This window comes from Zeus faber (genome assembly GCF_960531495.2).
Source record: "Zeus faber genome assembly, chromosome: 9".
In the NCBI taxonomy this organism is placed as follows: domain Eukaryota; kingdom Metazoa; phylum Chordata; class Actinopteri; order Zeiformes; family Zeidae; genus Zeus; species Zeus faber.
This window is the reverse complement of record NC_137197.1, coordinates 24,329,242-24,351,933: the sequence shown is the minus strand read 5'-3', so window position 1 is coordinate 24,351,933 and position 22,692 is coordinate 24,329,242. Positions and strand designations below refer to the sequence as shown.

The 22,692-nt window shown below is 45.7% G+C and overlaps 2 protein-coding genes across 4 annotated transcripts; both read right to left on the bottom strand.

Annotated features, from left to right (window-relative positions):
• Positions 1-595: 595 nt before the first annotated feature.
• On the bottom strand, positions 596-8,791 carry LOC307235427 (heterogeneous nuclear ribonucleoprotein L-like). Of its 2 annotated transcripts, none has more exons than XM_080007512.1 (14): positions 8,662-8,791; positions 7,708-7,823; positions 7,355-7,592; positions 7,066-7,151; positions 6,493-6,589; positions 6,336-6,408; positions 3,472-3,504; positions 2,909-2,980; positions 2,476-2,723; positions 2,178-2,299; positions 1,887-2,088; positions 1,701-1,758; positions 1,482-1,592; positions 596-1,171 (listed from the first exon to the last, which is right to left on the bottom strand). In XM_080007512.1, exons 1-14 carry the CDS (start codon positions 8,737-8,739, stop codon positions 1,113-1,115), a joined length of 1,593 nt encoding a protein of 530 aa, XP_079863638.1. In that variant the 5' UTR covers positions 8,740-8,791; the 3' UTR covers positions 596-1,112. The 2 variants fall into 2 exon arrangements, with proteins under 2 accessions (XP_079863638.1, XP_079863639.1); XM_080007513.1 differs by having other exon boundaries at positions 2,909-2,977.
• Positions 8,792-9,551: 760 nt separating this feature from the next.
• Positions 9,552-16,984, bottom strand: srsf7a (serine and arginine rich splicing factor 7a). 2 transcript variants are annotated; one of them, XR_013844317.1, is made up of 9 exons: positions 16,806-16,984; positions 15,459-15,692; positions 14,131-14,328; positions 13,912-14,016; positions 13,712-13,750; positions 13,485-13,529; positions 12,924-13,016; positions 11,641-12,132; positions 9,552-10,561 (listed from the first exon to the last, which is right to left on the bottom strand). XR_013844317.1 is itself a non-coding variant. In XM_080006571.1 (8 exons), exons 2-8 carry the CDS (start codon positions 15,680-15,682, stop codon positions 10,510-10,512), a joined length of 756 nt encoding a protein of 251 aa, XP_079862697.1. In that variant the 5' UTR covers positions 15,683-15,692; positions 16,806-16,984; the 3' UTR covers positions 9,552-10,509. The 2 variants fall into 2 exon arrangements, 1 of the variants encoding a protein (XP_079862697.1); XM_080006571.1 differs by lacking the exon at positions 11,641-12,132.
• Positions 16,985-22,692: the final 5,708 nt, after the last annotated feature.

The window sequence follows — 22,692 nt, the reverse complement described above, 5'->3', positions numbered from 1 at the left end:
TGAAGTTTGCCTTCACACCCAAGTTCCCCTCCGGGGATTAATAAAGTGTTATTTCATCTTAAAATCTGGGATGACGGATGCAACACACTGCCCCCCAGCGGCTACACAGGATACCTGCGTGGAAGTGTTCAGACATGCTCTGCACAGGATGGTTTTATCAGTTGATATTTACATACTGCAATACTCTAGGTTGCTTGCACTGAAAATATATTTATCTCATAAATCGGCACAAAAGTGGTTAAGTTTGCATTATTTATTTAACTATCATTCCCGCACTCTTATATATATTTGACAGTGGAATTACACTTGAGGAATGTGCTTCTTTAAACATAACTGGGACCAGGCCTCATTTGATGAGAAATCTGAAAATCAAACAGGAGGAAAAGACAAGCCACCGGTCAAAGCAAGAAAACATTGGACACAAGCGCACAACATAAAAGCTGCTCTTTGTTGAGGTCAAACCGTGTCCTGGTCGCTGATGCATCATGTGGGTCCATGTGAGTCACATGACACCACTCCCATCTCGATGTTGCATTTTGGGTTTAGCACCGGTGTCATCTCAGCATGATAAAATAAGCTTATTGAAACAAGGAAGTTAATTTAATGTCAAGTTGGCTTTTATTTTTCTTACAACAAAAGACACTTTCCCCTGCATATTAACAGATCCGAGGGGCAAAACGCAATAAACAAAGTCATGAGAACTTAATATATATAAAAAAAACCAAAAAAAAAACCCTTATACAAATGTTTGTCGTCACTCAACCATCCAAGCATAAAAACAATTCTTAGAAATAAACCATCTCTTAAATCAGCCTGATGTATAAGCATATCAAATTAAAAAGGACAACTCAATACTGAACCCACATACTACAGACAATGAACTCTACCTGGGAACCGACGCACCCCCCACCCATTTCAAATACTGCAGTTTCTGTGACCACGCTGTCTGAAGCACAAAACAAGTGAAAAGGTTTCAAATAAAAAGGAATTCAGGTGAATCCAGCCAGGCGGTATTTGAAAGAGGGTTGGGAACACGGATCGGTCCCAGGTGTGTTGGGAGCCGTCACGGCCCAGGAACGGGTTGGTGCTGAGGAATGGAGGAGCGGTGGAGCTCAGTTGGCGTGCTGCACCGTGGAGAAGCACAGCTTCAGGGTGTAGGGGTACGGACCAGCTGCAGAAACCACAACAAGGGCAAATCAACGACGTGGAACTCAAAGATGAGGGCAAAGTGGCACTAAGCAAAAAGACTTAACATCCTCACATTAATATGAACAAGTATGATATTAATGAGTACAGTGACCCAGTGCTTGATTCTGTAATTTAGGAAAACCCGACGAATGTGTTAATTATGAAAAATGTACAACACCTCATTCAAATTATCTCTGAATTAGTAAATTAAATCAACAGCTGTAGAAGTTTGGGGAAATCAAATGCATGTACGTAGCATAGAGTTTAACACAGTGTTTTATTTTTTTACATACTTGAGTTCTTCATCTGGTAGTGGTTCATCATGGCCAGAGCCTCCATGGCGTCGTTGATGGACTCCCACTCCAGCAGGCCCGATGCGCTGCGCTCGCTGGGGGCGGCGCCACCTGGTGGTGCAGCGTTCCAGAGTTAGAGTTCAACGTCACTAGAGACAACAGCCAGGCAGGTCTGTACGATGCAGACCATGTCATAAATGTACACGTAAAGCAACTTACTCTTTCCAGTGAAGAGCTTGATGTTGACGGGACTCTTGACACCGATTTCATCGCAAATCTGGGAAACCGGGAAAAAAACGAACGTGCTGAAAATGGCTCACATTTCCGCAATAAAACAAGCGCTGAAAGTAAAACAAAGACCAGGAGTTCAAGGTGGTGGTCAGGATTGAGACGCCGTCCACGGACCTGGGAGAAGATCTCCGTGGAGGCGTCGGGCTGGGCGTTGAAGAAGTGCAGTACGCTGCTGGGGTGCTGGATGCGGTTCTTGGCCGCCTGCTCCGGGGAAGTGAAGCGGTTGTTCCTGGAGCCGTGGAAATCCTTGAAGCTGCTGCTGCCGTCGTCCAGCTCGTAGCACTGACCGGGCATGATGGCCTGCTGCTTGGACACGCTGCGAGGGAGAGGATGCACCGTCAGTCTCAAGGTGCCACGGTGCACCGCCGGCACCACTTAACATGAGTAACGAAGGCGTGGGCTCACCAGACGTTGAGTTTCTGTCCAAACAGGAAGTTGTTGTTGAGGTGTGTGATGGCGCGGTCCACAGCGTAGCAGTCTCCCATCTCCACCATGGCTGCCCCTGGTTTACTCTTCATGAACTTCACCTGCAAGACACAAACAAGTCAGATACTGCAAACAGGCAGTCACCAAGAAGGTAACCAATGGTGACAGCGCAAATTCAGCATGTGAAGGGGAAGAAGAAAAAAATATATATATATTATTTTTTATTTTAAATAATACAACCAGTTAAATCCCTGGTCCAGCTGCTCCTGCTACTCACTCGTTCCACGTTGCCGTAGAGACAGAAGACGTTGAACACTCTGTCTGCGTTCATCTTGGGGGGGTCCAGGCCGTAAACCATGACGACCGGAGAGTCGGCGTGGGCTCCGTACTCGCCCGGGGGAGGGGGAGGGGGTCCATAGCCGGGCCCATAGCTCCTCCCGCCGCGGCCCCTCATGGGCGGGCCCATGCGGCGACCTTCGTATGGCGGGGACCCGTAGCTCTCGTCGTAGCCGTGGTAACCACCAGCTGGAGGGCAGGACACAGAGACCAGACATTGTGGAAAGGAAAAAGAAAAAAAATAAAATAAATAAGTGAGATTACACCCCCAAAAAAACAGTCATTTACAAATTTGAGTTGCCTGCTGGATATTCACCCTAAATAATTTAAAAACAACGTTAGTATTGATAAGATTGCGTTCCATCTTTTCTCACCGTATTCTGGAGGGTGGTCCCCGAGCAGGGCGGGCTGCCTCTGGCGCTTGTTGGGGTTGGCGTTCACATCTTCTAAAAGGGAGGAGAAAGAAATAAAAGTGCAGGTAAGTAGTTGCACTAAAAGAGTTTCATTTCCCCCCCCCTCAAAACTTTCTTACAAATATATTCACGTCTATGGGGGGGGTGGGGGACTAAACCTTTTGGAGATCATGCAGTCCATCGGTACCTCCTCCAAACTATTAAGAGTGAGGTTAGTTTGACTCTCCTAAATGTGCTAGCCCCAACCAACTTATACATCCTGGCAAGCTACCCCATATCTATTTTAATTCTGCAACAATAAGCAATCCCAGTCTAGAAAATTAGTTATGGGAGGGGTAGAAGAAACGGACTAAAAACAAACCAAACAGCAGACACACTATTAGAACATCAAAACAGCCATCAATGGAAACAGTATTTTCTGGGGGCAAGACTGGTACATGATGTAGAAGTACATCTAAGCATTAACGCACACTAAGCAACATCAGAAACAAATGCCTAAACGTGATACAAGTACGTGCACACACCTGCATTGCTCCCATTTCCATCTGCGTCACCATCTGTACAAGTACACAATAGTCACATACAATCAGAACTGAAGCCAGGTTAGTCAAAAGGCCCGCCAACCCCCCCCCCCCCCCGCAAACACATGACCAATCAATCAACCACAGAAGGTAACGAGGCGCCTGAACGCCGATTAGCCTCCGTGTCGTAACACAGGCCGTGCAGGACATACACCCCGGAAGTTTGGAAAGAAAGACCGAGTATGAAACAGGAGGCTGGTGATGATTTTCTCTAACCGCCAGGCAGCCAAAGAAATTCATCCCATGAAGGTAATTCTCAGTTTCCTGCCCTGGCACAGCAAGTCGACTCCCAGTGCATCACAGTTCGGGTTATGTGATCAAGCTCGTCTTCTGGGAGCGTTAGCGGTCAAATCATTTCCCCAAGGCCCTGATCAGACCCAACCGGATTAATTCCTAAATCAATTAAATCTTTAATCAGGGGATTTACTCAACGGTTTACAGCCAATTCCCATCATTGTACCGAGTGACAAAATATCAATCCTCCCCACCCTCAAAACACCACCATCAAGCAATTCCAGAGAGATTTAGCCTGTATTAGTGGGGAAGAAAGATGGAGTCAGCGTCAGTCTGGTGTGGCGATGTTGGGTGCTGGGGGGGTTGAGGTGTTGTGCTGTGCTGTCGTGTTCCCCTCGGGGAGGGGGTCTTGATTTACTTACTGCACGTTTACACCCTGGGGGGAAGGACATTAGCTGCAGCGGTTGCACCACTCTCCACCCAATTTCATTGCATCCAACACTCTTTATCCGTTTCCTCAGTTGGGACAGAACACTCCATCTTGGCCACCGATTCCTGGTTCTATCAAGATGCAATTCCCTTTGTTGCCGGGTTGGTTGGCATTTCCGCTGGCGTTGCCCCCACTCCATTTTCTAACAGTCTCCTTAGAACCACTGGCGGGTCCTGAGTCTCCCAGAGAGCACATTTCCAATGGGAAGCTGGCTCCTCTTAGGTGTAAATTGCCAAACCTGCATCACATGGAAGGTGTTACACAGGTTTCTAGAGCTCAAATATTTACAGAAAGAAAAAAAAAAAATACTCAGAAATAGGATAGCTAGACATGAATGCATGTAGAGAGAGAAGCACAAGAAGATGAAGAGGAAAGGAAGAAGAAATGGAAAAGAAAGGAGAAAAGCTTAATTCCAGGTGGAGGTATCTCATGTTTAAGCTTAGTGTGCTTGATGGTGTTGTCAGCAGTGTCCTGTCTTCATTGGTTGTCTTGTGTTTCCTCCGCTGTGATTGGCTACATGATGATTCAGTGGTGGTGCGAGTCATCTATTTTGATCAGTTGGTACATCAGCAGTGGATGTTGATGGGAGAATGTGTTGCTTGAGTGTTTTGTTGCTCTCGTTCATGTCATCAACCGTGATGAGCACGGTTTGAAAAGGGAAAACAGCGCGACGGAGCCTGCAGCCCGGCCTGAAACAGCACAGGAGGGAAGAAGCTCCATCGCTATGATGGTGGTATCAGTACTGTTGGACTGACGCAGTAAGACATGTCTGCCTGGGTGGATGTTGTCTTTGTTGTGTCTTCTTCAGTCGGATAGGTGTCAGCTCTGTAACTGTTCTCCGTTTTGTGCCAAGAAGTTGGGATAGTAGGTGGTGAAAGTCTCTTTTTTTTAATGTTTGTTTTCAATGTGTCGAGCATCAACGATGGGAAAAAGGAAGGAAGTAAAGGAGTGAGGGAGGGTGGAGGAACCAACAGTAGCTTCTGGCCTAAAAAAAAAAAAAAAAAGCACCAACAACCAAGCGCCCCACCCTCAGATACATGTGTGTGGAACTGCAAGAGAAATGGAGGTCTTCGTGGTGCTGATGTTGAGATGCGAAGGAGATGAGGCGTAGTGAGGAAGAGTCAAATCAGTCCTACAACTCCGTGTTGTTGTTTGGTTGGAAAGTGCGCTGCAGCCTGAGTGAGGAATGGGCCTTCTGTTCTGTACGAGAGTGGATGTGTCCTCACTGGAGAACTGGGTACTTCAGATGGTGGCGGTAATGGTGATACTGGTTGTGTTGTCAGCAAAAATGTGTCTGCTGTCCCATCCCAAATTCCTGCACCTTGTGTGCGCTTAAAAGTTATTTCGGCTCAGTGATGCGTCACTGCAGATAGCAGCGGGTACCAATGTTTGGCCAATGTGTGACAGTTAGGACATCAAGTAAACATGTGTTTTCAGAAGGGAGAACTGCATCCCGGACACAGTTGGGTGCTACAGCTACAAACTGTCCGTGGTTAAACATGCATTGCCATAAGCAATACATTGTCTGATTTTCATGTTCCATTTTGCACTATACAAGCTAGACAAGGTCAAAGTGTTGCTTTCTACAATAGAAAACAGATGGATACGTTTAGGGGAGAAGCTTAAAATGTTTGGTTGGAAAAGCAACCTGTAACAACTTTATTTTGTCCTTGCATGGTCGGTGAGAAACTGAATGTAATATATAATACGATAGTCTTATCACTGGACTAATCAACATACTACATTTAGTGCAGTTATTGTTGACAGCTTGGAAACAGACTACAAGGAATTTTATTCTGTTTGTTATTCACTGAAAAGATTTAAAATGTCACATCTTCACTGTAATGTGCCTGAAATCCTCAGTAAGAAAATCACAGTAAGCCAAGCCAGCGCTATGTCACCACGCTACGCTCTTGAGTCCCAATACTACCACAGATAGTATAACTTTTGTCCCCCCTGAAATAGCTTGTGATCTGTGGCATTAACAGTGAAAAGATTCTACGCAATATTCCTAGTGGCACACTTGCTTAAAATCCCCAGTGTGATTGCGTGTGAAGATGAGTTCATGTATGCAAAGCGGTACCTGGTCCTCCCAGGTTGGGGTTGGTGTAGTCCCAAGTGTCTTGGTCGTTCTTAAATACATTCAGACGAGTAGGCTGTGGAAGTACAAACAAAAATCTATTATTTCTGCATGAATGCGCATAAAACAAAACTCCATTATAATTTTTGAAATGCAATACCTTGGCATACTCGATCTTTAGTGTGCAGCAGCCAGAGTAGATGTCTGCTCCGTTAAGCGAAGCCTTGGCCCTCTGTGCACTCTGAACCGAGTCAAATGTAACGATGGAGTTAAAGAAATAAGAGGGGACAGTTTGATGGAAGGGGCATTTTAGATCAGTTTTCCCAATTCTGTTGAAGTCTGTGGATGGATGTCAGCATTCTTGCTGGAAGTAAATATTAATAGGGTTCATTGTTTAAAAACATGGGAAACATTTAATGTAGGCATATTGCAACATGTATTTAATTTAATGTAATTTAATGTGTTTAACCAATTTAAAATATGTTTAAAATATTTATTTTTAACTTTAAAATTGAGTCTACAGTTCTGAAGGCCATCCCTGTTCCAAAGGATAAACATCAAAACCTCTACACGTTTGACTCAATTTGGTGTTGTCCTTTGATGTACTCTGAAAAACGAAACATCACAATTTCTACCTCAACATGACACAAATAGCATCTGGGAACAAACAATATAAAATAAAGTTGCAAGCCCCTCGTCAGCATCTGAAGCCGCACTTGTGTAAAAAGGATATTCGACCATGGCCTGGACTCCGTTCTTCCTGAAGATGACAATTCTCTGGACGGGCCCGCAGTTGTTGCAGATAGTATAGAGGACGTCCTGTGTAAAGACAAATTTAAGCTGAAATTCTTGATCGAACAATAAATTTAGTCATTTCTTGTGAAATGTCCTATGGATGTTTGCGTAAGTACTTGAATTCCCCTAATATGTTTACATGCGTTATCGCGGCTGGACTTGGCCAGGCTCAAATCTGGGAGCTGTGACATCACAAAGACTAGATATTTTGCATGTAGTGTGGTTACCGTGGTAATAGGGTAGATGGGATTCATGATGGTGAGCAGGAGGACGTTGTTCACGCTCCTGGAGTCGTCCGGGTCACCCGGTCTGGAGATCTTCTGGCTGGTGGAGTAGTTGATGAAGGCTGGATGGCCGGCGATGTAGACCTGGTTGTCTGCTGCGTAGGTGACAGCGGTGGAAGATCCGTTCATGTCCTCGTACTCAACCAGGGCCTGTCGCTTCTTGGGCATGACCACTACATAGCTGCGGCAAAAATAAACAAGGATCTTGTGAGGATAGAAACTAAACCAGGGGTGTGTGAATTGCGTGATATTGCGGGGCTAACGTCACACCCCAAAAGGTTGTTTCTCTTATTTACCTGATGGCTCCAAATTCCTGCAGCGCCTCCACCAGGTCTGCCTCGGTGACACCGTCCACTAGGCCGCGGATGTGCACCACCACGGACGGAAGGGTCTTGTGTGGGTCCTCATAGCCCTAGGTGACAAACACAGAAACGTTGACTTCGGTGCAGCCGGGATTGGGTTCAACAATCGCCTGGCTTGTGGTTTTTAAAAGCGTGTGCGGCTCTGCAGACCGCTCCGGCTGGTCGACCCGCGGTCAGATTTCCCTCAATAATGGCCGCTGTCGGCTTAAAAATAAAAAAAAAGAGCTGCCGACACAGGCCCTCCGCCTGGTTTCACGCCACCTACGCGCGACGGTTTTTCTCGGGCAACTCGCTCGTCACGCCGTTTGGGGTTGTTTTTCTTCTGGGTAAAACTCAAATTGAGGATATTGTCTGTACAGTTTCTAATCAATAAACTCTCTCGCGGCGTTTAGCGGGTTGCCGTGCGAATCGCGCCGGGGTCCAGCGGGTACACACGATATTAAATCACATTTCCAAACACGATCTTACCCCCGTCGGTATGTTTATTTAGCCGGCGGTGCATTGTGACCGCGTCACCTTCATATTTAAAAACGTCCACAACGCGGGAGACGCGCTAGCTAGCGTTAGCATGCTATCCGGCGGCAGAACAAAGCGCTCCGTCGAGCGGCGTGGCGCGGCCCGGCAGGCGGCGAGCCGGGGCCTTGCTCGTTACCGCCGAACATCGACGTGCGTGCGACGCCTTACATCGCCAAAACGCCCGTCCTGACTTCGGGAAGCCACCGGGTGTTAATGGACGCGGCGTGCGGGAACGAGAGGCGCGACGCGGCCGCGACTCGCCGCGAATAAGACGCTGCGGACTCCCAACGGGCTACGACGCGCCGGGGCGCGGTTAAAACGCAACCGGGCGCCGGCGAAAGAGGCGAGTCTCTCCCGTCGCGGTCGATTTACCGTGGCCATTCCGTCGGTTTTCTGCCTTTTGGTTGCCCTGCCGTCTTCGCTGTAGTAACGGCTCGCCGCAGTAGCCATGTTGTCCCGGTTAAAAAGGATGGTTGTGGTGACGGAGGGAAATGGACGAAAAGTGAAGAAACACGCCGCTCGGCTTCCCACGCTGCCCCGGCTGCAAGTCGGACCCCTATTGGCTCACACGCCCGTCCCTCTCTGCGGCGACGAGACGGGACCAATGGCAGGTCGAACAGGCGCCTCGATAAACACGCCCACCGCGCTGCAAGTCCCACTCCCATTGGCCGAGACCCCTGTCACTCGTTGCGATAGCCAAAGGACGGCGCCGTGGGAGGGCCTAAGGGGGCGGACGACGTGTGCGTGCCGCAGTGGTTCAGGTTTGAACGCAAACAGGACGAACGCGTCGCGCAGCTTCTCCTCCACAGCCCCGTGAATCGACATGTAATTATTAAGGATCCAGGAGACGCTACGAATGCAAGGAGGCTCAATCATGGGTTGTGGCATTAGATTCCCCCTATAAGCTCTTCCCAAAATATAACAAATGCCAAAGGTTTGTTTTTAAGTGTATGTGGTATCAGCAGAAACCATGGCTGTTACAAGGTCGGTGTGAGTTCATAGTTTTGGGCCCTCATTTATATTTCAGAGTCTTCCAAATGTAGATCTTTAACAGTGCAATGTAAGCCATTTCATATTTTAGCAATGAAAGCTTTATCGAGGTCCACCAGAGGCTCCATTTTGTTGTAGTAAGATTCAGACTTTGTAAAATTATTTGTCTGGGCGTTCTTGCGTAGAAACAACTAGAATAGGACCAAAAAACAACAACACAGGCATAAAAATCCACTCATTAATATTGTTCAGTAACAAAAAACAATACCACAGACATGTTTAAGATTTATTCAAAAATAAAACTGAACTCATGAGCCAGGGAGAGCAAATATTAAAGAACCAAGACCTTACAAAAAGAAATCACTCTATAGCTTTTAGAGCAAATTGCCTGAAAAAAAAAAACAATACAGGAACAACAACGAAGGAAAATCCAATCAGTAGCCAGAGCCGATAACATCTGCAGGAGGGTAGTGCAGCATTAGAACAGACGCCATGCAAGAGTATCAGTCTCTGCGAGAGTAATGGGGCAAATTCATAGATACGCAGGGAAGCCACTGCGAGAGAGAACTAAGCTGGGATCAGAATTCTTTCCAAATACCATAGCAGTATATGGTTTTTAGTCCCAGATTTAACCAATTCCAAGTTATGGGGAGTTTATAGAAACTCTGCCCTGAACAGTAGTCTTTATGAAGATACTACAGTTATGAAAGGAGGGAGGAAAAATAAAAACATTCTTGTGAGCGCCACAAACAAAAGGTTTCTCTGGAAAACTGAATCTGTGGTTGAGTTCAGAATGAGCATTTAGGCAATAATTTAAAACCAAGAGGGTCAATGCGGTGTTCTTACAGGTATACTTAAATGAGTACCGCTGCAAGTGAAGTACATTGTATACCAAGTCACCGCCTTCATCACTGTTAAAAGTCAACTGCACAAGGTCGTTTTTGGTGAAACAATCATTGCCGTTTATGTTCCCTACAGACAGCTCTGAAATGACTGAAAAACCCGAAACAAACAAACAAACAAAAAAAAAGCTCCATGGAAAAACAGACTGGCTTCTAATGGGGTGCGGTGTGTGTGTTACAACAATGCGTCGTAGGCTGTCAAAGCAGGCGTTGGGAGGGGCAGGGGGCATAAGGAGGTGTGTGTGTGTGTGTGTGTGTGTGTGTGTGTGTGTGTGTGTGTGTGTGTGTGTGTGTGTGTGTGTGTGTGTGTGTGTGTATTGGGGTGCGCTCAGGCGTCTTTCGGGGTGGGGCTCCTCTCTCGACTTGCTGATCGGGAACGACTGCAACAGAAAAAGTACATGGTTCATGATGCTGCCGGAGGATGAGAGAACAATCAAAACAAGCTACAAAACAACCCCCCCTCCGCCAAGCACTCATCTGAACTGCCCCCACCCAAAACGTGTATCTTGTCTAACAAACAATAATAATACATTTCAAATAAATGCCTTATGGTTGTGCAGCTTATCTTATGGGATGTAAAAATTCTAAAAGTTGCGTGTTTTCTACCCCATGGTATCTTTTAAGTATGTGAGCCAGGGAGACTGCTTTGTGTTTTTGGAGAGAGAATGATTAGCGGTCTTTTAGAGTCTAGTCTTTCATATGGAAACCTGTCCCAGACCAGACACTGCTGGAAACACGCCACTGAATAACGACTCATCACTCTCCTCCAAATGAATGACAAAGCCCTGACAAACACACTGATCAGCGTGAGATTAACAGTTTGGATTCATGCGGTTGGCTTTAACGCCCCACGGGACCAGCCGAGACACTTGGTCCGCGGACTAATGGCTCTTCACCAAGAAACAAAAAGGAGAAACTACATTCCCAAAGCCAACATTTAAATAAGTGGTGGTTGTCCTGATTTGTAGTTTTAAAACTGGAACATAGTTGTTAAGGCTATTGTCAAACCAGTTCAAAATATATTCTAAAGAGATACTCCAGTTTTTTAGGGGAAACCTGAACCTGGGACCCCAGGTCCAGACGAGAAGGTAAATACCAATTTAATCCCTGTGTGTCCAGCACAGAGACAAAATACACGCCAACCATGTTAGTGAAATGCAAGGCAGCGAAGGGGATCAACTAGCCTAGCTCCTTTGGAATTTCCCCAAAAACTGGAGTATCCGTTTAAGCATAAAAGCATTTATTTCTTATAAATATCTCACGTATCATTTAAATCATCACTTTAGAATTACGTACACCTCACTTTTACTCATGTGCCAGCATACTTAGTCAGGTTCAACCATAGCGCTAACGACTAGCGTTCAGCTCCCCTTGGGTAAATGTTTTGTTTTTGAACCACTGACATGTTACTTTTCTAACCTTGTCAAAAGGGATAGGGGGTCTGGATTTTGGTTTTTACCTTTGAGACAGTGGCAGAAACAACAAGTACAGTGAAGCGAAGGCTGAACGGACTGAAGGACGGATGACTACAACTCGGTCTTGAAGACGTCTGATCTCTCATCAGCGCGCTCTCATTCTCTCACTTTCAGAAGCTAAGACAGAGGCCCGGTGAGCTCTGGCAGGTGGAGGGTTGGGGGCTGGCAGGTGGGTAAAGTGGTTTACAAAGGGTGTAGTCGCACTCTGAACTGTGTGGAGGCTGAAGGCTGGCTGGCTCTAGTAGAACAACTGATCTCGTCTGAGCGTGTGCGTCGGTCGAACAGACGGCCGATCATTCAGTGCGGGGAGGGAGGGCTCGGTCGGCAGGTCGACCTCTCTCTCTCTTTCACTCTAACACCAGCGTCAGGCGGAGGCTGATCTCAGTTCAGCGCTAAGTCACCCTCCCGCAGGCCGTGCACACCGCCAGCTGGCAGACCCTGGGCCTGGGATCAGCTGCGGTGACTCCCACCACACGCTTTAAAGAAAATATGAAACATAAACAACCGTTCTGCAAAGATGTACGTCACACCACTGGTGCAGTGCTGTCTGAGTGCTGCCCTGCACTGTCTGAGAAACCCAAATTTAGAAAGCAGTATAGTCTACCATTATGCATCTTTTCTTTCTTTCAATCAATACTATTTTCTGTCCTGATGTGTCAAGAGCTTACTGAAACTCACTAGACTGAAAAGTTAAGTCCAAAATGGTGAAATACTTTGGCCTCCCTTCCACGTGTCCTCTTCACAGGTTTCAGAGAGCATTGCTGCGATGAAGAGAACACATGGAAGGGAGGCTCCTTCCTCCTGCTCTGAATTTACTTTTACTACTTTTCCCTGTCAAACTCAAAATGCCCTAAAGCTCCCCCGTTTCAGCCCACTACTGCCAAACAGCTGACGTGGAAGGGGTCCTCTGGTCCCATCAGTGTCCGGTCAGCAGGGTCTCGGTTCGGCCGTCCTTGTCTGGGCGGTGGGGTCTGGCTGAGGCAGGTCGGTTCAAGGCTAAAGCAGAGGGCTAAGCTTCCCCTTTCTTTTGCCTAGTAACTCATATCTGACCTCAACTTACTCTAAGGCTAGTTACACTCTGGGCTGCAATAATTAAAAACACTGGAAAAGAAGAAACAGACAGACCTTCCCCCTACAGTGCCGTGTTTAGTCCTTTAGAACATACTAGAACCATTAGGAGTAATGCTATTTAGAGGCAGGAGGAGTTAAACATAGCACTTCTTTACACCCTAAATCTGTCTGTGAGCAAGCAGAGTGGAGGGCGTACCTGTTCCTCTTGTGGCTGACTGAACGGGAGCGGGACCGAGAGGCGGAACGTCTCCTAGGCCCAGAGCCGGACCGAGACCGAGACCTGGAGCGGCTGGGAGAACAGGCACGGAGGAACGGTCACATTTGACAACAAAGGTTCAACAGACGGTTTGTGTGTGTATTGTGTCAGGGCTGGAAGAAGTCGGTTCCCCAGGAAAACATCTTAACCCCGGAAAACTTCCATCTGCATAACAGGACGTCCTGTGTTCAAATGTTTCACTCAAAACATTAAACACAATTGGTTGAAAATGAATACTGTGGTTCAAAATACCAGTATTTGGCAACAGAACAATAGTTATTGGCGACTCCAGAGCATTTGAGATTTGTATATTCTTGCGATAACATTTCTAAACAAAACAACGCTGGGTTGTCGAGATGACTAACACACACTTTGATGATTCAATCTTAAACCTTCAGTTTGATGTCCCTGTGTAGCCACAGAGTCTGTCGCCTGAAAGCCTGCGCAACATGTAGATCGATGTTCTTTAAAGAGAAAAACATCAGAGAGCAGAAAACGCACCTTCTCACAGGAGTCCGGGACTTGGAGCGAGCTTGGGATCCAGACCTGTAAATGAACCAAAAGTTTGTTTTGATAAGCGCGACCAACACTTAGGGCAAAGCTTAACAATTCTCCTCTGTATAAGACGTACACTTTAGATTACACAGAGCAAGAGCTGTCTTCTCTTGAGGAAGCTCAGATAAGTAGAGAGTGACCGCTGTAAATCCATAGAATTAAATGAGCGTTACCTGCTTCTGCGCTTGGAGTAGGACGAAGAACGGTGGCGGCTGGTGAGACGGAAACAAGCACAGGTAAGAAACACCATCTTTGAAGAGTTACAACCCAGCCATGAACTTCCTACCTGAATTATTAGACACTGGCCGCGATCCGGTCCAAATGATGAGTACAGTGTTTCAATTCAACCACGAAATGTCAGGCGGAAACTTACCGCCCGTTGCTGCGGCTACGAGAACGAGAGCGGTAGCGACGTCCCCGAGACCTGGACCTGGACCTGGACCGAGACCTGGACCGAGAGTGGGACCGGGAGCGAGACCTGCGAATAAAGCAAAAACACAAATTAAAAAAAAATCACTATTGATACAGAACAGATCAAACAAAATAACAAAACCATTATAATAAGAGTTCAACAACCAGAAGCCAGTTTTACCTGCTGCGACGTCCTCCACCGCCTCCTCCTCCCCCCCCTCTCTTGTTGAAGCGATAGCAGTCATAAGCATAGTGGCCCCGGTCCCCACATTGGTAGCAACGGTCATTGGGGTCGAAATGGCGTCGACTGGGACGACCACGGCCCTTTCTGGACATGCCTGTCGACATTTCCACACGAATACGAGAACCACACAGGAGCCTGGAAAAGAGGGGAGGAAAGATACACACACACACAATTTAATTTAGCACCGTACGCACAAAGCAAGCTTGTTAACACTATTTAAATATTACATTGGTTAAACTGATTAGACCCTATTATTATTTTTATCAATGTACGCATTTAAATTATTATATATAAGATATTGATATCATTTGCATTGAAATGTGGCGTACGGAAGATCGTTTTCCTGGTGCCGGCTTCCCCTCGTTAGGCGTGTTTCTGGGGGCCGCAGACTCGCTGCGCCTCCCCCACCAACCCCCGGGCTCGGGCGCACCATGACACTGCCTCCACCCGGTCCACCGGAGCATTTAAAATACAATTTGGCTATTGAAGAACGCGATTAACAGTTTCGAAAGGCTCTTCTAATATACGCAATATTTTTTCAGACTTTTAGACTAGCCAACTAGTCTAAGTTTAAACACCCCTCATTATATTCAACAAAGAAATGTATATTTATTTATTAATTTATACTCCATAAAAAGTTTGCATTAAAAAAGGAACAACGCACGGTAAAGCCTCTGCAGGGCGCAGCAAGCAGGCGTTTGTCAGGGCTCTCAAATTCACACGAGAGGCCAAATAAGCAAAATATCAAAATTCATCCAAATTGCAAAATTGAAGAGGTAAACTTTAACTAACCTCACCTTATATTGCCGCTGTGCGGTAGCAGATCGGCAAGTGTTATAATAATCTGTCTGTTAAGCAGTTCTGCGTATTTGTGACATAGCGATACTGCTTTGTGCCAATATCTTACGATACAGTTCTTTATGTCACTTGCGTACGCACAGAGGCAAGAGTACACAGAGATGGCAGAGCAGCGCTTGGCGAAATGACTTCAAAATAAGCATTTGGTCGTCTGCTGCCATGCAGCGGCAACACAAGGTGAAAGTGAATTTAAGTTTACATCTTCAATGTTGTGACATAACATTAAATTGTGAGCACAGTATTACAGGGAACTAATGCATTTTTTTCTCCCTGTGACCACTAAGACTTCTCGTTGACTAACGTTTGGTCCACTATTTGGGGGCAGCCCTAATAAAATTTAATGAATGGAGCTTGTACTATGAGCAAGCAGTGTCTGAACAAGTGGTCCTTAAAATACAGCGACTCACTTTCCATCCATGCCCTTCACAGCATCCTCTGCATCTCTGGGATCTTCATACTCCACAAAGGCGAACCCGGGCGGGTTCCTGGCCACCCAGACAGTTCGCAGCGGGCCATAGTAGCTGAACGCTCTTTCCAGTTCCCCTTTGGCCGCACCATTGCCCAGGTCACCGACGTAGACTTTACAGTCAGTGGCCCGGGAGGAACTACGGGAAGATGAATAGTACGACATCTCACCCCACCTGTCGGGAGAAGAAGAAAAAAATAACACATTATTACACGGCTCTGTGGATCACTATTCTTATTGCTGCAGAACGACTGTTGTAACAGGCAACCACTTGGATTACGCCGCCACAGGTTCTTGCCACCACTGGATAGTAGCTAAATTATATCACCTATTTATATAACCATGTCACACCTATCGGGGGTGGATACAAACAGGATGTCCGCAAATATCAGAGGTCAATTTTATTCTGACTGATGTTTCACCATCACCTCTATTATTCAATAAGGTATTGGTAGAAACGGGGTAGGACATAGACTAGAGGTTTGGGTTCACTGGTAAGCTTGGGGTTTTGGGTTTGGTTGTGATGAGAAGGAATGCAAGATAATTCTGACAATAATTAATATAGATGAAAAAAAAAAAACTTGAAGTGATGAAATTGCCCAATAAGTTCCGAATTTAGTTGCTGCTGGGTTACAGGGGATATGCTTTCAAATCTGCAAAAAGTAATTTATGACCATATTTGATATTATCTATATATATATATATATATATATACACACACACACTTTTCAAAATCTTTTAGAGATAACATCAATGTGGCCCAGTGTCGCCACGCAGGGCCCTAAAAAAATAGAACGCCATTAACTGTACAAATAAAAAGACGATCAAACACCCATCGCTAGCGATCCAAAGTTGGTGGGCTTTAATCCCTTTACCACTCGTTTCGCATGACAGAAATTCGCATTTTATCCGCTTTCAATGGCACAGTCCCCAATCCAATACACCACAACATTACATTTTGTATAAATGACTTGACCGTTGACCGCACGAGCTCGTGTAATTTGGGAAGTCATTTTACCGAACAGCAGTGACGTCACACTAAACCAACAGCGGTTTCACTTGGCGCTGAAACGGGACGAGTGTGAAAACGAACACATCCAGCTGACGAACGAGACAATTCCTTTCGACGTTTAAGACAACAACGCCGACCTGCCTATTTAACGCGTACGGCAATGGCGAGGACGCGAGGCGGCTACCCCGACGAGGCGGTGTTCTGTGGTCACATTGAGAAGTGACTCGAAACCCCCATAAACAATGGCGGCCGCATGCGGTGGCTCCAGCCTCTCACCTCCTTCCTCTGCTTCGCGCTCAACTCCCACCGGGGACCGCCGAGCCGGGACCGAACGCGGGTGCTCGTCGAACGCTTCGCCCGTTCCTGCGCAAATGGCTTCTCTCGCCCTCCGACGTGCGGGACGTTCACACCGCGTCCGCGCGTCTCTCCGCCGGGTTGAATGCGCTAGCCCAGGCTAACCAGCACGGCGCTAATCCCTGCGGAGCCCGCGGCCACTTCCGCATCTGCGCACTTCCACGCGTCGGCGGGAGGGGGCGTGGCCGCCTGGAGCCCCGCCCACGCCACAGCGCCCCCCACAGGTTTGGCCCTCGCACTGATCCTGTTGATTCAATCGACTATTTTAAATGATTCATCATATATATATATATATATATTGATAATTATAATATAGAATGCATTAATAATTATAACATAATATATATTGATAATTATATATTAATAATTTCATAATTAATCTACCCCTCCCATTCGAGAACGGCAATACATTTGTGTGTGTGTGTGTGTGTGTGTGTGTGTGTGTGTATTCATTTATGGTTTCATGGTAGAGAGAGCAAGGTTTTTAGGAGATACAACACATAAGAACAGGGGTGTCAAAGATATGGCCCATGGACATGCATAGCCGTCCAGTCCAGCCCTTAAGTGATGTCTGGCACCGGGAACCGCTGCTCTCGCTGGTTTGATGGCAATCGCTTTGAAAGGACACCATCACCCATGTTTCCACATTTGCCAGCATTGTTCAAATAAATACTTATTAAAGTTTTATCTTGTTAATTTATTTTTAGATTATTTTTGTCACGCTTTTATTGTTTGTTTTCTGCTTTTCTTCCTTTTTATATTTTGTTGTGAAATATAATCCGTGTCCTGCATTTCTTGTATATTAAGTTACAAACTGCTACTGGTGAAAAATCACTTATGTGAACATAATGTGTTCCCGCCTTAATTTCTGTGAATCCTGCAGAAAGACTTGTTTAAAGGAAGCAGAAATATAAATTATCTGTATTCAAATTATGTCTGTCGTAGAATTTTACACATTATCAACTGCAGTATAATTCCAAGCTTTGCAGACGACTGTATCACACCACTCATTATAATACCTTTTTGTGTTTTAGTACATCTCCCCCCCTTGATCACACCTAGCCTCTAAGGACCACGTTCCCAGGGACATTCATTATAATACCTTTGTTTAGTGTTTGAAACCAAGAAAACAAGTTTCCATTATCCTTCACTTTACTGTCGTTTTTACATATAAACCTCGACTCGAGGCCACAGAAGAGTGGTGGTCTTTCAACCCTGTAGGATTATTACTTTCCCCCCGTGGGCCCACGTGTTTATGTATTATATGATATTCAACGTTTGTCCTATTGTGGCATTGAGAATTCGTTGTCATTATATTTTCCACATTAATGCCTTCTTCAGGCAAAAGTCCAACGCATTTAGAAAACAGCTCATGGGATTCACGCATGTGTTTGTTGCTTTGTATTTGTAGTGTGCAAAAAGACAACGCAGACGCAGTGAGCCTTGAAAATAAATAAACTATATTCAAATAATGTCTACTTCAGTTCATTAAAGAGTTTCATTTTCTTTCAGTTAACACATTAAACCTCATGCCATATTCTCAAAACAAGCTTCATCCTTTTTTACATGTTGTTTCCATCATTGTTTCATAAAAAAAAATAGTATAATCTTCAGTTAATAATTTATTACGGTACTGAATAAATGTATATCGCTATCACATGATATTGTATTAACTCGGTCGTTATTTCCCTACAAAGGTTCAGGCAAAGAGAGAAACTTCATCACAGCTAAAACTTCACAAAGAGACGAGGGAGGGAACTAAACACCTCTCACCCCCAAAATGTCCGGAAGAGGAAAGGGGGTGTGGGGTGGGGTGGGGAGGGGTGGGGTGGGGGAGGGTTACACTAACACAGACACAGAAATATTATCATACACAAACAAACAAACAAAAAAAAAACGAACTGGGATGTCGCTTTGTTGCAGGCGCTCTCTTTTCACAGCTTGTCCAGGAAATAACAGGAGCCGAAACCGTTGAGGTTGGGTGTGCAGTTCTGTTGTGTGTCGTGTTGTGTGTGTGTGTGTGTGCGTGCGTGCGTGCGTGCGTGTCTGTCACTTGCTCCTCTTAATTTACAAAAAGCTTTGTGTTGTCGGGATTCAACCACAGGAATCGACCCTAATAGCGTACGCCTATAAACGTTCATCACAGTAGACCATGCTGCTACGGTAACACACATAGAGGGGAGGGGGGGGGGTCATCATGCAGCTGCAGAGGAACACGACGGCAACAAACACAGAAGAAACCCGGGGGGGGGGGGGGGGGGGGGGGGTCAGGGGTCAGGGGTCGGGGGTCGGGGGGTCGAGGGGGTCGGGGGTTGAGACGTCACATCTAGCTACAGAACAGCGAAGGCCAACGCCAGACAGTTAGTACAGAAGTTTATCAAAACACGGAACATTGTCTGGACATTGTAAACAGTTCTACGGCGGGTGCTGAGCCAGGCACGGGTCACATTTGGAGGGAAAGGAAACGTGGGGGGCCAAACCGCAGCGGTCCCCTCGATATCGTGCCGCCATTGGTGCGGCCGCAGACAACTCTGCCGGGTCAGAGACCACACAGGGGCTTCAGCAAACCGCAGGGAGTGATGTGCAATGCGTGCATCCACCCACAGAGCTGGTGAGCCGGCCGCACCGCCGGGGCCCGGTTTGCTTTCTTGTCCGTGTATTAATATTTATCTGTCTCCGCTCTCATGCTCGCTGTGGCTCACGGGCGACCCCAAACTGACAATTATACTGGCAATGTTCAGCACTGTTTCTTTTTGTAAACATGCTACTTACACTCAGAAAATCTCTTCGAGAGAAGTGAATAAATAAATGTAAGTTGGCAGAGGGCGCAAGAAACACTGGAGAAAAGACGATGTCTGCTCATTGAGCTTTTACCTCCTACCCGGGGTAAAATAAAGTAGCCGACCTCGGAAATAATGTGCTAAATATATATCTGTATTGCACATTGAAACTACACTCCCTGAACTAAACACAAAATAGAATGCCTCAAGGAATTGGAGCATAATTAATCGATACATAAATAATCTGTTTGAAAATAAAATAAATATCTAAATAAATTATTTTGCAAAGAAATAATATATAGTATACGTGGGTGTTGGTGACGGACACAAATGAGTAGGCCGACAAAGTAATGACGAAAATCTGGTAAGAGTCACTTCACTGAACCGTTCCTTTTGGAAAATTTATCAAAACATGATCCACTACACTGAGTACCGCATAATCTAAACTAATCTCTCCCCACCGGTTCATTTTTTTTTTTACTAATCTAAACATTGTTTAGAAATACAAAAAAAAGCCACTTCAGTTACATCTGTGAGGAAAATTTATGAAATTGATTTTTAGAAAGTTTACAAAGAATGGTTTGTCGAGTGTAAACTAAATGGAATCTTTCCAATATTATAGTGTATAATAATAGTCATAAAATTCACTTGTAGAGCACTTAATAGTTGTTAAGATTCTATAGTCGCTTCACAGACTAAATGTTTGTAATGTGTCGGTAGCACTAAGAAAATGTCTTTGCAGAAACATGTTATAACGGCAACATTAGGCAGTGAACTCTTTTCATAACGTAATAACTATAAAAAAGGAATGGTGCACTGCTTGTTAGCGGGCTTTTTTCGCTTTCCAGACGGTTTGATTTCATTAGCTCTCTAGTGGTTTCATTCCATCGGTTTAGTAAAAGGGGAGGAAAGCTTCAGCCGCTGCTCCGTCCGCGCCGGTCGAGGAGCTCAAACAGCTCCGATCCATGAGGCGGTGTTGTCCAATGTTTGACAGGAGTCTAACCTTCCCACCCATGAAACATGTCACCTTAGCAGCCGACGGGGAAGGCAACCTTCCCAAAATGTTCCGTCTCTCCTCTCTTTCCAGTCTACCGTACAATACTGAGCGACGCACACATTTCCCGTCATACCAAATGACCTTCTACCTGTGAGATCCACGTAGGCGGTGGATCTGGCTTCCTACCCGTCTATTTGTTTGAGACGCATCTTTCACGACCGTCGCCGTACACCTTCTTCACAATGAGACGGGACGGGGGAAAACGGAGAGTCCTCCCACAGCGCGGGACGAGAAGAGTGAAGTTTCCACTTCCGAGTTGGATGCCAGTTTCCACTCTGGAGGGAACTTTCACATGAGCGTTACGTTAGATGCGTTAATAACACAAAACAATGCACAGCCCGGATAGTGTTGTAAGTGTGAATACTAGAAGTGTTTCTAGAGCGTTATTTAAGGCATTGGATGGTTGATCATTATGGGTGTTTGATGCTCTGCGATCACTGCATGTCACAGGCTTCGCTCCGGAGATTAAACTAACACTGTTCAGTCTTGCGTTTTTCGGACCAACCATGCATTTTAGTTGGAGTAAGGTTTTGAGTAAACCATGCTGTCGCCATGCTACTATCGCTATGGAAACGATTTGTCTCGTCAGGACGCATGCCACTGTAATGGATTAGTCGCCACGGCCTGCGACGCCACAGCCCTAAATCTGTCCCAACCTGGAGCGAAATGGCCCCAGAAAACAACAAAAAACAACAAAAAAAACAACAACATTTCATGAGCACAAAGGGTCGGCACAAGGGTTTGGATCGTCACTGAAAGTCCACTAGCGCGGTGGAGTAGCACGTTCAGTTCAGTTCCTTCTCAGGTTGAACACCTTTTTTCATTTGCTGTTTTGGGCCAGACCCACGGCGCTCCTGTTGGACCACAGGCAGAGATATTAGCTTTGAAACTGTACTATACTGTCCACTGAGCCAAACGCACGAGGCGAGAGGGGTCATTTTCATGTTGAGATCCTGCAAAAGAAGCAAACTGCAGAGCACCACGGCTCAAATGCAATCACACGCTAAATCCACATCACAAAGACCGATTCACCTTTTCAATGCCTTGGTTCGTTTTCGTGAGAATTTGAAGCTTTTATGTCCAAATGTATCAGCTGTAAGTTAAAAAAAAAACAAAGTAACAGGGGAATAAATAGGAATAAAAGGTTAAATTAAAGGCAGCTTTTTATGTTTGGAATTTCAAAGTTGCTTTGAGATGCGACCCTTTGTACATGAATGACCTGATAACTGTATTTGTAAGCTGTATCTGGGAAGGTAATCCAGTCATACCTTATCTCCCGTAGCCAATCTGTTTCTACTTGATTAAATCAGTTACATATACTTTGTTTTTTTAACTGAAGTTGAAAGACTTTTAATTCCACTTAAATTGCATTATTTAAATTAATAAAATGCTAATAATCACAATATTAGCGCCTAATATCACAGCTCGAACTAATTCTTCTTTTGAAACTTTTTTCGAAAATGATCAAAAGAAGAACGTGTTTCTCAAAACATGACGGAGCTGATTGGACTTTGCGGGTTTTTTCTTCTCAGATCCTCGGTGCTGTTTGGCTCAGCGTCAGCGGACGGTGAATCACTTTAGAAGACAGAAAACGGTATTTACACGCGGCAATAACAAACATCTTATCAAGGTCCAAGAAAGCAGAATAACAGGAGCGCTCTGCGTGTTTGAACCGGACGGAAACAGGCGGGCGCGTCTGCGGCCTTGATCAGAGCGGCCGTGCGCTCCCGTTTCTGTCCAACTCAACTCTGCGTGTCATCCAATGCTAAGAACCGTTTTTTTTGGGTGTTTTTTTTTCGCTCTTCTTACGTTTTGGGCTTGGCGTCAACGCGTGACATTTACACCTCGAAGCACGGCTGCGACGTTAGGTCACTGCGTATGTACAGCACCTGCTCCGGCACGTGCCAGAAAATAAATAAATAAATAAAAAATAAAAAGTCAGATATTCAGAGGGATGCGAGAGCTCCGGTCT

Coding starts and splice junctions, on each gene's coding strand:
- LOC307235427 (XM_080007512.1), bottom strand. CDS start 8,739: ATGGCTACTGCGGCGAGCCGTTACTACAGCGAAGACGGCAGGGCAACC. Junction 3,505..6,335: donor CCCCAACCTGGGAGGACCAG/GTACCGCTTTGC, acceptor GTACTTGTACAG/ATGGTGACGCAGATGGAAAT. Junction 2,089..2,177: donor GGACAGAAACTCAACGTCTG/GTGAGCCCACGC, acceptor TCTCCCTCGCAG/CGTGTCCAAGCAGCAGGCCA.
- srsf7a (XM_080006571.1), bottom strand. CDS start 15,682: ATGTCGTACTATTCATCTTCCCGTAGTTCCTCCCGGGCCACTGACTGT. Junction 13,751..13,911: donor CGTAGCCGCAGCAACGGGCG/GTAAGTTTCCGC, acceptor CCGTCTCACCAG/CCGCCACCGTTCTTCGTCCT. Junction 13,017..13,484: donor TCCCGGACTCCTGTGAGAAG/GTGCGTTTTCTG, acceptor CTGTTCTCCCAG/CCGCTCCAGGTCTCGGTCTC.